This window comes from Cyprinus carpio, chromosome A20 (genome assembly GCF_018340385.1).
Source record: "Cyprinus carpio isolate SPL01 chromosome A20, ASM1834038v1, whole genome shotgun sequence".
Classification (NCBI taxonomy): Eukaryota; Metazoa; Chordata; class Actinopteri; order Cypriniformes; family Cyprinidae; genus Cyprinus; species Cyprinus carpio.
The window spans coordinates 18,559,163-18,573,098 of NC_056591.1; the positions used below are offsets into that span (position 1 = coordinate 18,559,163).

Below are 13,936 nucleotides of genomic sequence, written 5' to 3' on the forward strand. Positions count from 1 at the left end.
GATATAAGTGAGTAATGTGATGTAAATGAGCTGTGTAATAATATAAGTAATGTTGTAAATGAGCAGTGTAATATAAGTGAGTTGTGTAAATAGTGATTTATGTGACTTCAATTATTTTTTATTAAACTGATTTTGAAGTAAAATGTTTTTTGGAAAACCACATCCTGGCTTCATTCTTCATTTGCTGCCGAATTGTGTTAACATGCATATAGAAACATAAGGAGAGCAAGAAATTGATTGTTAGAGTCAGTTTATTTTTAATTAATACTATAATAGTTAAGTTTCCTTTACATCTTGTAACTAGCCGTTAATTTGTCAATTGAATGGGTGACCTATCCTCATTAATCATGCAAAAACACCCCCCCCAGAGAATTGGCAGGAGCCGCCACTGTTTGTATATATTTGTTAATAAGGATTAAAATTAATACCAGTTATTCCATTGTGCAGCCACTAGATGCCTATATGGCCCTATAAAAATAAATATGTTTGTACAATCCCTAGATGCTAAGAAATTGTTCTCAGACACAACTACATAATCTATTCCATTTAAATTAAATTATTACGTTTCACATTTAGATACATGTTAAAATATCAATGACTACTTTTTGTCTATTTTTTTTTAGATTTTTTTTTAATGTTGATTTCAAGTGTCAGTTTTTGCATTATTATTACAGTCAAACTTATAAAACCTTTTTTACAGCAAACTACGTATAAAAGCTTGATCAGTCAGACGAAAGTTTCACTTTCGCTTCTGTCACTTTCAAGTAATAGGAAATAATACTGATTCAGTGAGGTGTTTGTTTCTCATTGACGCGTAAACTTCCCCTTTAAATAACGCGACGCTCTGCTCTCTGTGTGAATGACACTGCATTAAGCAGTTTTAGAATTTAATTAATCGATACAGCATTTCGACACCATCCATAAAGATGCGTTAAATTCAACAAATCAGTTTAACAAATGATGTATTAATGTTGTGAATTAGCACATTTCATTATATATATATGTTAAATTGGCTGTGAAAATTTTATGTGAAACAATTACAAAACACCTTTAACAATGCATTGGCACAAAAACGCACACTTTTTGGAGGTGCAAGTAAGAGAAGGAAGCTTTATAGAGTTAAAATATAACACTCACTTCATCATGAAATGCTGAGTGAATAACTGTATATAACTGAGTCTGCAGTTTTATGTTGCCTTTACAATACACACCGAGCAATATTATGCTATCTGCCCATTTCACATTTTTCACAACTGCCACAAATACTGCCCTAACAAAATACAGATTTCTGCACTTTTTACTGAACTTTTTTTTTAAATTGGCCTTTGAATTTAGCTTTATTGTGTGGTTTAAAAAAAGTGTTACCTTGCCAAATTATTGACCGAGCTCTTTGATCAAATGGTGGTGTTGAGCGCTCCAAACGCAAACTTTACATGCAATAGTCAGACAGTAATTGACAGTTCTCTGATCCAGTGGCATGTAGGAATTGTAAGATTGACATACTCTAGCCCAATAGTGTTGGGCGAACCAGTGGGCACCGCAATCATATTTCAGGGTAGTGGTGACACCCAACATATTGTGTTATTGGGAGTGACAACTGATATTTATATGCACTTTTTGTAATTAGTCTGCTTTACTGAAAGATTTCACTGAATTACATTACAAGCTATCAGATTTTCATCTTACGTTTTGGTCATATAAATATCAACATCACCAAATTGCATATTTTGCTCAGTTAGAGCCTCTGAAAACACTAAGGTGTCTTATTCTTCCTTGAGTATCAGATTCATATTCTCCTATATCATACGTTATGAACCATAAAAAACTGGATGTATTAAATATGATATTCAAAAAACAAACAAAAAAAAGCTAACTCTTTTTATAGATATAAAATATATATATATATATATATATATATATATATATATATTTATTTATATATATTGTCTCAAGGTTCAATTACCTGTTCAGTTTAAAAATAAATAATCTTTAAAAAATCTATTTTGACTATTATTTAATATGAAAAATGAAATCAAAGGTTTATGTACATTTTCAAACTGTGACATGGCTTATTTTGCCATTTTGTTTTCTTTTTTAGACCCTCAGAGAAGAACTGGCTCAAGGAAAAAGCAATACAGAGCAGGAGATGCAAGTAAGACTTATTTTTTCTATTTATATGTTCTCTCAAGTTATTTTTTTTAAGTATATGCATGTAATCTACACGGAATTACTATTATTGTTTAGGATATGTTCTTAATATAATATATTTATATTTTTGGGGAAATGGCTATAATTTAGCTTAAGAAGCATCACCAGTGTGCTGAGAGCGACATCTAGCGACAGTGTACAGTCATAGCAAGCTGAGAGTGTACTGTACATCAGCAAACACCCTGACAATTATTTTAAAAATTAAATAGTATCTTCGTTGTATTTTAAAGAACCTGTCATTCATCATCCGACACTTAATATAAGCGTTCTTTCTATTTTTAATATTTTCATGTATTATACTTTCTGTGGTGCTCTTTTCAAAAAAATAAAAATTGTCATGCCATTGAAAAATGGGAGTAAAGAGATATGTAGTATTCACTTTCTTGTTTGAATTGGGTTTAGGCTTATAAATAAACAATCTATTACATCACACTGTACACAGAAAAGCAATGAAATCTCACATTAATTTTACTTTCTCTCAACCCCTTTCTATCACTATCACTGGTTGACATAAACAATGAGATAATGCTACATTTGCCTGATTAGGAGACATTTGAATGTAAAATCCACATAGAGACACATTTTTATTTTTACTTTCTCTCAACCGCCACCATTAACATTACATCACTCAGTTATTTCTATCTATAATCTATTTCATTAATATACATAGAGACACAGATTGATCCATCTATCCGCACAAGTATTACTGTGTGGATGTTGATGGCAAATCTGATTGTTTAAATCTTTGTAAAAATTAACAATTGACATTTTAGTCAATTTACAAGCAGGACCCATTACAATTGCACATTTATTATAATGTATATAAAGAAACAACCATTCACACAAATTCAGGAATGTAACCACGAATATTTAGATCCTGACCTGGAATGCTTTTTACATCTGGGCTCCCCCAGTCTTGAATATGGGTACATCCCTAAATAAATTATTATTATAGATAGATAGATAGATAGACTATACCTATACACCAAAACACACACATCCACATATTTATAAGCATATCTTCACATTTTCTTCGAACCACACGTGCAGTTACTCTTTCGTATATTTATGGGAACCTATTCCAAGCAACAGAGCCATGATAAAACAGCCTTTTTCATCAAATTTGTTTGTGGACGTTGACCATATCATTGGTCAGTACTCAAGATGCTTTAAAATTAATGACTGCACCACATCTTTTAAACAGCTATAGGCCTACGTCTTTTCCAATAATGCAACAATAGATAGATAGATAGATAGATAGATAGATAGATAGATAGATAGATAGATAGATAGATATTATGAAACCAGTACGTCGGAAAAACAAAATCACTTTCTCAGTTGCATTTTTTTTTTGTCGAAAATGAAAATGAGTATGTAAAGTAGTGTCATCATTTGCTTGGCTTGTTCTCTAAGTGCGACCGGTACCACTGCATACACCGAGGGGTGCTCGAAGAATTTACAAAAACACTGTTGACAAACAATGGACGATAAAACGTCAGTTTATTAAGTGGTTTAATTATAAGTGCTTGTTAAGAAGATAGCAACCGTTAATACTTTTTAAATAAGTAAGATAAATTGTAGAAACGCATGCTTTCGACCCCCTTTTTGTTCAGGAAATGGTACGCGCCATTTTCCCCTGTCTCACTGTTGCCACATCGTTTGCTGCTCCGCTGTCTGTATGTCGGAAGCCGTATTATACACAAAATACCGGCAACCTTTAGTGTTACCGTTCTGGGACAGATTATGATATTATTTCCGTCTACATTTCGGCTAATGGTGGTTATTTAAAATTGACACGTTTTTAAACCGGAGTCGGGCGATGGGGGATGATGTCCTGTGACTGTCATGTCGGCGTCTTCACAGAAGAGCGAATGAAACATAATCTGGAGCGCGAGAGTGAAAGACAAACCATGCATCTTTATTTCTGTTGACGAGGACGAGCATCTCGACATCGAAATCAAACCCGAGATTTATTTTTTAGCGATATATCTATTTAAAGAACGATCTGAAGGGCACAAATAAGGAAATAAAATAGTACTTTAAGACTTAGTGCATTGACAGGAATTCATCTCATCTATGATAAAAAGTGACATGAAGTTGTTATAATATCTAATTATATTTTTAAATATAGATACTGGAGAAGAATAGAAATTTAGGAACTTTTTATGCAATGAAATTTTCACTTTGGCTCTTGCCACAAACTATAGATTATATAGATTATTTAATTGAAGATTTATAATGTTGGACTCAAAGATGAAGGACGTGTGTCGCATCTGTGCAAGGGAGCTGTATGGTAACCAGCGGCGATGGATCTTCCACCCAACTGCCAAGCTGAGTCTGCAGGTGCTGCTGTCCTATGCATTGGGCAGGGAAATGACCCGAGACGGCAGGGGAGAGTTTGCCTGTAGCAAGTGTGCCTTCATGCTGGACCGAATGTACCGCTTCGACACTGTGATCGCCAGGGTGGAGGCGTTGTCCATTGAACGGATGCAGAAGCTCTTGTTGGAGAAAGACAGGCTCAGGCAGTGCATTGGAGGACTGTACCGCAAAAATAATGCTGATGACTTTGGAGTGGATAGTGGTGCTGCGGATTCTTCTGTAGTTGACTTCTCCAGGCTGGCTGAAGCTGAATACAACGCTCTGTTGCAGGAAGATCTGGCATACTCTGTTTATGAGTCCTGGGCTGAGCATGGAACTCAGGAGCAGGCTCAAGACCACCAATGCCTTGTTCATCAGTGCCATGTGGCAGCAGATGCCACTTTAGGTCCCCGTCCCAGGAAGTGCAAAGGGTGCGCTGCACTGCGAGTTTCAGATTCAGATTACGAGGCAGTCTGCAAGGTTCCTAGGAAAGTGAGTCGGAGCACTTCCTGCGGGCCCTCCACACGTTACTCCGGTAGTGTTCTGGACAGCGCTGAGGAAACCATCCCAACCACTCCTCCACCAGAAACAGAACCTGATGAGAACAATCAATCTCGCCAGCCCAGTGATCCAGAGCCTGTCTTTGAGAGTCCTGCCTCCTCTGTGGAGTCTTTGGACACTGCTGTAGATGTCACCCAAGAGTCTTATCCAAAAGTCCATCCTAACACCGTGCAGGGAGAGTCTGAAGAGGAACGATCTGCCATCAAGATGCCTAGTTCTGTTTGTGGAATTGATATGGCCCTCAGCTTGCTTAAAAGCTTTGAATATCACCCTCTTCAGAGTCACAGAGGTAGTCGAATTCCTGTGCTCCTCAAACCTGTCACTACACCCATGGGGAGTTCTTACCCTCTGCTACAGGTGCCTCCCATTGGGGTAGAGTGTCCCAATTTTCCCCATCTTCCAGATGCTCCTTCCAGCATCCAGCAGGAGCTTCAGCTTGAGTTGGCAGAAATGGAAGAGCTGTGGTTGGATGATTATGTGCAGTGCAAGCCATTGGGCCTTCAGAAGGTAAACAGGAAGACCTAAGAAAAACCTCAGAAAACCATTAGAATGAAGAAAAGGATGAATAAATGAGGGTTGTTTGAAAAGCATCTTCTGTTTGTACGAAGTATATTAAGAAACAGGGAAGATGAATTTATAGGGCATAAACTAGATGAGTAGATGAAGAACTTCCTCAGGCCTCTCCGGCTCTCTGATTGCTTTTGTTTACTAGGTTACCCATCATCTTCTTAGCAACTGTTGTTGAGAGCAACAGAGCATCCTGCCACAGGATAATTCTAAAGGGATTATTGTATTCTCGCTCCATATTGGCTCTATATTTAAACTGCCAATCAAAACTTTAGGGTCAGTAAGTTACTTTTGTTCAGCTTCAGCAAGGGTGCATTTTGTTGATTTAAAATGATAGTAAAACATTTAAACTGTGACAAATAATTTCAGTTTCAAATAAATGTTTTTGTTTTTTTGTTTTTTTTGTATTTGTATTATGGTTCTGGAAAAAGAAAGGTTTGTTTCCACAATAGTGTTGAGTGATATGCTATAGAGACAGTGTAAAGTATGATATACTGTATGATGATTTTGGCAATACAATGTTTTTAATTTAATCCATTAATAGGTAAACCCAGATTGTGTCCATGTGACAGATAAAGCAACAGTCAGTATGTGTAATCTGATATTTAGTGTTCACAGTAAGCAGTATTGTACTATGCAAAGCCACTTGTAATCACTTTATGTTACCATTATCCTTTAATTAATTGCACTACTACTATTGTGCTAGACTAAATTTTATTTTTGTGCACAGTAAAGTCTCTGTTTATTATAGAGAGACTCATTTTAGATTTATCATTATAAGACCATCATAAGATGTCAGTAAATAGAGACAGAAATTGTGTTAAGTGAAAATGAAAAACAAGGAAGTGAATGGCATGCCGCCATGGAAAAAAAGGACTTCCTGAGGAAGTTGTAGAGGCAGGCTATGGTCATAACTGTTTGTTCAGCACTGCATGTGTCCTCTCACTCACATTAATACAGTATTTTAAAGTAATCGACTTTGCAAAGTATTAACTCTCAAAACCTGAATCAGCATTTGGAATACATTAAAATTCTATAACATGAATATTGAGTAGGAAATTCTAGAAGTATGATCGGATTGATTAATGTTATTTTTGTCAGGCCAGTTGATCTTGCTTGCATCAGTAGAAAAGACAACTTTAATAATGTCAAATCAAATCAAATGTTAATAAATTTCTCTCTCTCTCTCTCTCTCTTTAGTAATGTCAATTTCTATCTCTCTCTCTCTCTCTCTCTCTCTCTCTCTCTCTCTCAAGTTCTCTCTCTCTCTCTCTCTCTCTCTCTCTCTCTCTCTCTCTCTCTCTCAAGTCCACTTCATAGTAGCAACCTTTGTCAGCTGGCAGAATACGAGAACGCAGCGTGCCAGTGTGTGAGCGAGCTGCAGAAGACCCAACAGCAGCTCCAGTCTCTCCAGACCAAGATCCGAGAAAGCGAGGGCAGTAATAAGGTACTGACATCAAATGTGATGTTTCATCAGGCAACAGTTATTTATCATTTGACTATCGAGTTATTACGCTGTGCTGTTGTTGCTATGGTGTTGTTGTGTCTCATCAGGAATGAGAATCATTAAATCATTATTGTGCTGAGGTCTTTTGTTTGTGTGTGTGAATAGAAGTTACAACAGAGGCTTGGGGACATGGAAAGTGAACTACGCTCTCTCAGAGAAGCAGCATGTGGTCAGGAGAGAACAATACAGACCTTGAGTGACTCACTCAACACTAAAGACTGTGAGGTATGTCTGCCCCGAAAGCTCAAAGCGGTGACTGCAATATCATGCTTTCCTCACATGCTTGAAACACACTGTTTGGCATTTGGTCTGTTAGTTAAAGTATGGGAAAAGTAAGGTTTAAGTCATATAGCCATTTAAATGGATAATTCTACAATCAAAAATCAGTTCTATGAACTTAGCACATTAATAAGTAATCTTTTCGAGTCACTTTGACCCAGAAACACATTTTAAGTATTATGCGGTGAAGTAAGAATTCTTATGTTTCTGCTCCAAACATTGCGAAGGAGTTTAAATTGTGAACTTTTTGTACATAGATAAAATTATAATTAAAAGATAATAATAATAATTATAATTGAACATTAATAATTATAATTAAACTTCAGTAACAGGTAACAGTAATAAAAAATAGAAATGCATTTAGAAATATAGCTAATCTATTTTGACATTTAAAAAAAGGCATTATATAGTAGCATATAGTGATTTTATAATATAGCTGAAGTTTAATTTTATATGTATAATAGTTTAGTGATATTTTTGTTTTTTATTTTTAAATTTATATAGCTATTGCCCTATGATAAGTTTTTTTTTTTGTTTTTATATTATCTTAAGTTATGTTTTCTATAAAGATCATTTTTTTAGTGTTTGATTGATTCTTTTTTTGTTTTTTGATTGTTAGATTTATTGTTTTTTTGAAAAATGAGATTCAAACTTCATTTGATTAGTGTGTGATTAACTAATCTCACACCACATGAATGCATTCATCTACGATCTCCACCAGCTCATTGAAGAGCAGAAGAAACTTTTGCACTCTCTGACACAACAGAACAACCATTACCAGCTTCAGCAGCAGCAGCAGGTGGGAATCCTCCTTCAGTAAAGTTTAAAGATCACACTCCTGTTTACTATCAAATCCATTTGAATCAGTTCTGTTAAGTGTAATTTTTTATTACACCCGCTAGAGAATGACTTCGATATTCTTATGTTCTTTCTCTCAACGGCTTGACTGCTTGTTGGCACAGGTGTCTGGAGTGGCTCCGAGTCATCTGCAGGCTGATGTGTTGGACCTCCAGGGCTCTCTGTTCTCAGCCCAGCTGGAGCTGCAGGGCCTTCAAAGAGCACAGAAGCATGGCCAGAGGCAAGAAGAAGACCTGGCTCGTGCAAACCAGCGCCTCCAGGCTGACCTGCAGAGAGCCCTGCAACACCACCAGGAGACAGAAAGGCACAACCAGGATCTACAGGCTGCTCTAGAGAAGGCTCGCTTTGAGGTACAACAAATGGAAGAGAAATGGAGAGACGAATGGAAACAGAGGGAGAAAGAGGTTGAGGAAAGAAAGAAAACCATTCGAGAACTGAAGACCTCACTAGAGCACAAAGAACGTCTGATAGAAGTAAGACATGCAGAGAACATTTTGATAATAATCAAGTCCTTGTACTGATAAACTTTCACTAAGGATGTTAATCTCTGATGCTATATACTCTGTTTGATCAGGACTACAGTGAGCCGGTGGATAGGCAGAAAGAGCCTGCTGGGAGTAGAGACAACCTCATCCACAAGCTAAAACAGCGCATTCGGGAAAGAGACCGAGCACTGGAGGTACATAAACACACATACACAAACTATTTTACAAAACAAGTGCTTAATAGATCAAATAAACTTGCTGTCTGTCTTTTGTAAGTCTCATTTGTAAGTCGCTTTGGATAAAAGCATCTGCTAAATGACTAAATGTAAATGTCTTACTAGAAAATAAATATTAATAGTAATAATAATTATTATCATTATTTTTAAAAATGCTAAATTATTATAGTATTTTATTATTTTAAATAATTGTATAATAATATGTACACTACTAAGTTTGATGATGGTAAGATGCTCACCAAAGCTGCATTTCTTAAATCAAAAATACAGTAAAAACTGTAATTTTAAGAAATATTATTACCATTTTAAATAATAATGTTCTATTTTAATATATTTAATAAATTTCCTCTGATGGCAAGGCTGAATTTTCAGCAGCAATTATTCCAGTTTTCAGTGTCACATGATCCTTCAGAAATCATTCTAACATGCAGATTTGATGCTTAAGATACATATCAGAAATCATTCTAACATGCAGATTTGATGCTTAAGATACATATCTTATTCTGATCAATGTAAAAAAACAATCTTTTTTGTGTTATTTTTTTTATTTTTTTTTTTGTGGTATTTAATGCTTCACTGCTGAATTAATTAGTATGAATTATTTATTTATTTTACAAAAAAAAAAACTTTGAAGGGTATTTTATGTCTTTATTTTTTATTTCCTTAGAATTACTATTGTGTATGAATCACTAAACTTTGCCTTGCCTGTCTCAGAGAGTGATAGATGAGAAGTTCACGTGCATGGAAGTGAAGGAAGACGAGGTGCGTAAACTACAACTGCTGCTGAGAGAGAAAGAGAGAGACCTGGAGAAACTTCGATGTGTGCTGTCCAACAATGAAGAAACGATCACGGTATTCATGTCACAACTGCATGCTCCTAAAATTGTGAATATCAGCATTACGATTTGTTCATAACTATTTTCATGTTCTAATCTGTACAGAGTTTGGAGTTGCTGCTTCGTGGTAAAGGTTTAGAGCTGGAGCAAGTTTGTGAGGCCTGGCACAATGCTCAGAGCGTTCAGCGTGAGAAAGAAGAGTCACACGTGCGCAGCCTGAGAGAAAGGGACACTTTAATCAGTCAGCTGCAGACATCACTGCACACACGCACCAAAGAGGCAGAGGTGAATGCACACTTCAGATATAATGCACATGTGTGTTCTTTTAAACTCTTTAGCTTCATTCTGTCCAACATGCATCTCTTTGCAGGAGATGACTGCAGTTCTTTTCAGTAAAGTGTCAGTCGGGTCCAATGAGGTGGCTGAGGAGCTGAAGTCCCGCCTTCAGCTCAAGGAACATTTGTTCCAGGAGCTGCTGTCGGACCGCAGCAGACAGACTCAAGAGCATCACTCACAAGTCCAAGACCTGCTCAACACCATCAGTGCAAGAGAGCAGTACATCAGGGTAACACTCTACCACTGACAGACATCATAGCACAATCTAATGTACCTCCTGAGCTTTAAATCACTTTTTTAACATCACATTCAATCTCCCAGGATTCTGCAGTGCGTGTGGGTCAGGTGATGGCTGAACAGACCGCTCGATTGCAAGAGCTGCGTAGGCAACTTGGGTCAGCTAACCCAAAGTTGACCGAAGCAGACACACAAACTCTTCAGGATGAGCTCCAACTGACTCTCCGCAGAGAAAGAGAGGCCCAGAACCAGCTTACTGCCCTGCATGTCACCCTGGCGTCCCACCAAGACCAACTCAAGACCCAGGCCTCAGATATAGAGGCTTTGAGCAGGACTGTGAGCATCAAAGAGGAAATCATCAAGGTGTGTGTTTAGCCTTTAAGTTTAAAATTTTAGCTTTTTGTGGGTGTGGGTGTTTATTGAGTTGATTTATTCAGGACTTGCAGATGCAGTTGGTGGATCCGTCAGATTTATCACTAGTAGAGCAACTGACCCAAGAGCTACAGATGCTGAGAGAGAAGGTGCAACATCAGGACGCTACCTGCATTAATCACAAGGTAAGCATATCAACAAAAAAAGGCTGAGCTTAAACGAAATAAACTGAATGAGCATTAAACTACATGACTTGTTTGGTACTGTACAGTTTTAGCTGTTTATACATATATTATATGATTATTATTTTTCAACAGGCTATTTTGGATCCACTGGTGTGCATGGAAACAGGACATGCGGCTAAATCTCATGCTGATTTTGGAGGTGGGGACGGGCTGCAGTTTGGTCTGTAATGTGGCCTCCTGGCTGCAGAGGACAAGTGATGCTTTGTGCATTGCATCTCGATTATAATTGCTAGATAAGCATGTTCTGAGATTAACCAGTGTCTGAATTAGGAACAACTTAAGACTGAATTGTGCTTAGTTATTTGAAGCCACTAGAATACTATTGTATTGGATTCTAACAACATAATGTTTACTTCTATTTAATCTTACCTGTGTGCATGAAGTTTTTGAATGTTTTATTTTGTTTTTAATAGTGCAATCATTTGTATTTGAGCTCATTTTGATTATTTTTTTTCTAACAATTCACATGCTTAACTATTATTTATTCATTTAAAGCAAATAAAAAAAGATGTTAATATATTAATTTGAGGGCTACAAAAAGAGGATCTTATGTTATTTCACTGTCACTGTAGAAACCTGTAAAAATGCACTCTGGAAACACTGTAGTACAAAATGACAGTTTCATTGTATTTAAGTGATGCTTTGTTTTATAATAATGATTTATTCGATAGGTGTAGAGCATATATATATAGTTAAATATATGATAACAGAAGTGTGTCTCTGCATGCATAATAACAACTGATGTTTGTAGCATGTCATATACAGATTGTTTGCACTTAGTATTGAGCTGAATACATTACATTACTGCCTAACTAATGCCTTTATGGACATTTACATAATATATGTGTTGTGCTTTTATTTTATTTTTTTGTATGTACCATGATCATTTTGACTCTCAGTAAATTATTTGATGAAATATCCTCAATCAAAAGAAAAAAACACTGGGGTGATATGGTGAAAACGTGTTTATTTACAATGGGACATAGTGGGCCTTTGGCCTGATCTTTTCTCTTCTATATCTTTCTCTTCTCTTTCCATTCTTTCCCATTTCCCAAAGTCACAAGCACAATCAGTGCCCAAGTTTAAATGCTGCACAGTAAACCTAATCAAACACATTTTCTTAATATTTTGTATTTATATATGATACATACAGTATATGCATTATGCAGCTAAAATATTTGATAAGTCCTAAAGATGCTGTTTTGAACACTGTACAACACACACAATGGAGCTCATTACTCAGTATCGTCCTGTGCCACACAATCCACCAAAGGTTTTAAAATCTTAACAGAAGCCAGCAGATGAATTATATCAAATCTCTGTCATGAAATTGTCACATTACTCTGTTCATTAGTAAATAAATCCAGTGCACACTAAGCATTAGTTCATTAATTGATAGTGTGTTAGCACCTTCCCCTTTATAAAACATATATTTTACATATATTTTAACTTTAACACTATATTTACTCTTTATTTGGTAACACTTTACAATAACGTTCCATTAGTTAATGTTAATGTATTAACTAACATGAACAAACAATGAACAATACATTTATTACAGTATTTATTAATCTTTGTTTATGTTAGTTAATGAAGATACAGTTGTTAGTTCATGTTAATTCACAGTGCTAACTTGACTAATGTTAACAAGCACAACTTTTGATTTTAATAATGCATTAGTAAATGTTGAAATTAACATTAACTAAGACTAATAAATGCTGTAGAAGAATTGTTCATTGTTAGTTCATGTTAACTAATGAACCTTATTGTAAAGTGTTAACTGTTGTTGTTTATTTTTTTTTTATTTTTGTTTTTATTTTTTAATTCTGTTTTAAAGTTAGACGACCCCCAGAAAATATACCACTGAATGTACAATATAATAATCAAAAAACACTTTTTGAATATTCTGTTAATTTGTACAAATCATATTAACTTGTACAGTAGTGGAATGAATCCAGAACTGGGCAGTGCTGCCACTCAGGAAATGAGTATTTTTATCTATTTGCTTTTCCTGTCTTTCTGCTTGTTTTTGTTTGTATACTGGCCTGAAGAATCCGTTTGTCATTGAGAGTCAATATGGTCCTGGATTAGCTTGGTTTTATGGTAGAATAGTTTGTGAATATGCTGCAGATGAAAGGTTACTCAGAGAAGCCCACTGTCAGTAAGATGAGCCTCATTAGAGTATTATGTTCACTAGTCTCCATAGTGACACATGCAACAGTCAGTGCACAGTGTCTTTGTGAGTGTGTGAACACATTTGGGTGTATTTCTGTACTAACAATGCAACACTTTTTCCTGTAGGTTTTACATCAGATGATGAAGAGGAGGATGATGAAGACTGCAATACTGAGTTTGCAGACAGTGCCGAGGAAGAGGAGCGCTCCAAACTGACGGCTCAGTCTTTGGTCAATGTACAGGTACATGACAACAGGTTGAAAGCATAATAGTACTGCATGTATTTTGGACATAGTCATAAATATATTTTATATACTGTATGTTTTATGTCTGAAGGTATAATATAAATACAGCACTGTTGACATAGTCATATATTTTTTTTTTATATTGTGTTTAGGTTTATTTTTATTATATTATTTTGTATTTTATATATATTAAATCTAGTTTACTACAATTATATCATATTTTTTTAAATAGTATTTTTTATTCAATTTTTTTTAGTTATTTAATTTTATATTATTTTATTTTGAAGTCTTAAGAATATAAAAATTAGAAAGAAGATAAAAATAACATGCAAATAAGAAAATAAAATACAAATTCAATACAAATAAATTATTAAAAATAAATAAGACAAATAAAGAAATTTGAATTAGCTTTTATTTTTATATCTTCAGTT

At 35.4% G+C, this 13,936-nt stretch overlaps 2 protein-coding genes across 2 annotated transcripts in view; both read left to right on the top strand.

Annotated features, from left to right (window-relative positions):
- Positions 1-13,936, top strand: part of LOC109066150 (myomegalin-like) — a 62,874-nt gene that overhangs the window by 30,321 nt on the left and 18,617 nt on the right. The window contains 17 exon segments of the mRNA XM_042778331.1: positions 2,099-2,249; positions 3,622-3,629; positions 4,462-5,634; positions 6,267-6,277; positions 7,003-7,141; positions 7,307-7,428; positions 8,187-8,205; positions 8,208-8,279; positions 8,443-8,811; positions 8,913-9,017; positions 9,774-9,911; positions 10,001-10,180; positions 10,266-10,460; positions 10,553-10,831; positions 10,906-11,025; positions 11,155-11,224; positions 13,387-13,502. Coding sequence (XP_042634265.1) covers positions 2,099-2,249; positions 3,622-3,629; positions 4,462-5,634; positions 6,267-6,277; positions 7,003-7,141; positions 7,307-7,428; positions 8,187-8,205; positions 8,208-8,279; positions 8,443-8,811; positions 8,913-9,017; positions 9,774-9,911; positions 10,001-10,180; positions 10,266-10,460; positions 10,553-10,831; positions 10,906-11,025; positions 11,155-11,224; positions 13,387-13,502 — 3,267 coding nt within the window.
- On the top strand, positions 3,702-6,029 carry LOC122134162. Its single transcript, XM_042777956.1, has one exon. The coding sequence runs from the start codon at positions 4,447-4,449 to the stop codon at positions 5,650-5,652; it is 1,206 nt and encodes a 401-aa protein (XP_042633890.1). The 5' UTR covers positions 3,702-4,446; the 3' UTR covers positions 5,653-6,029.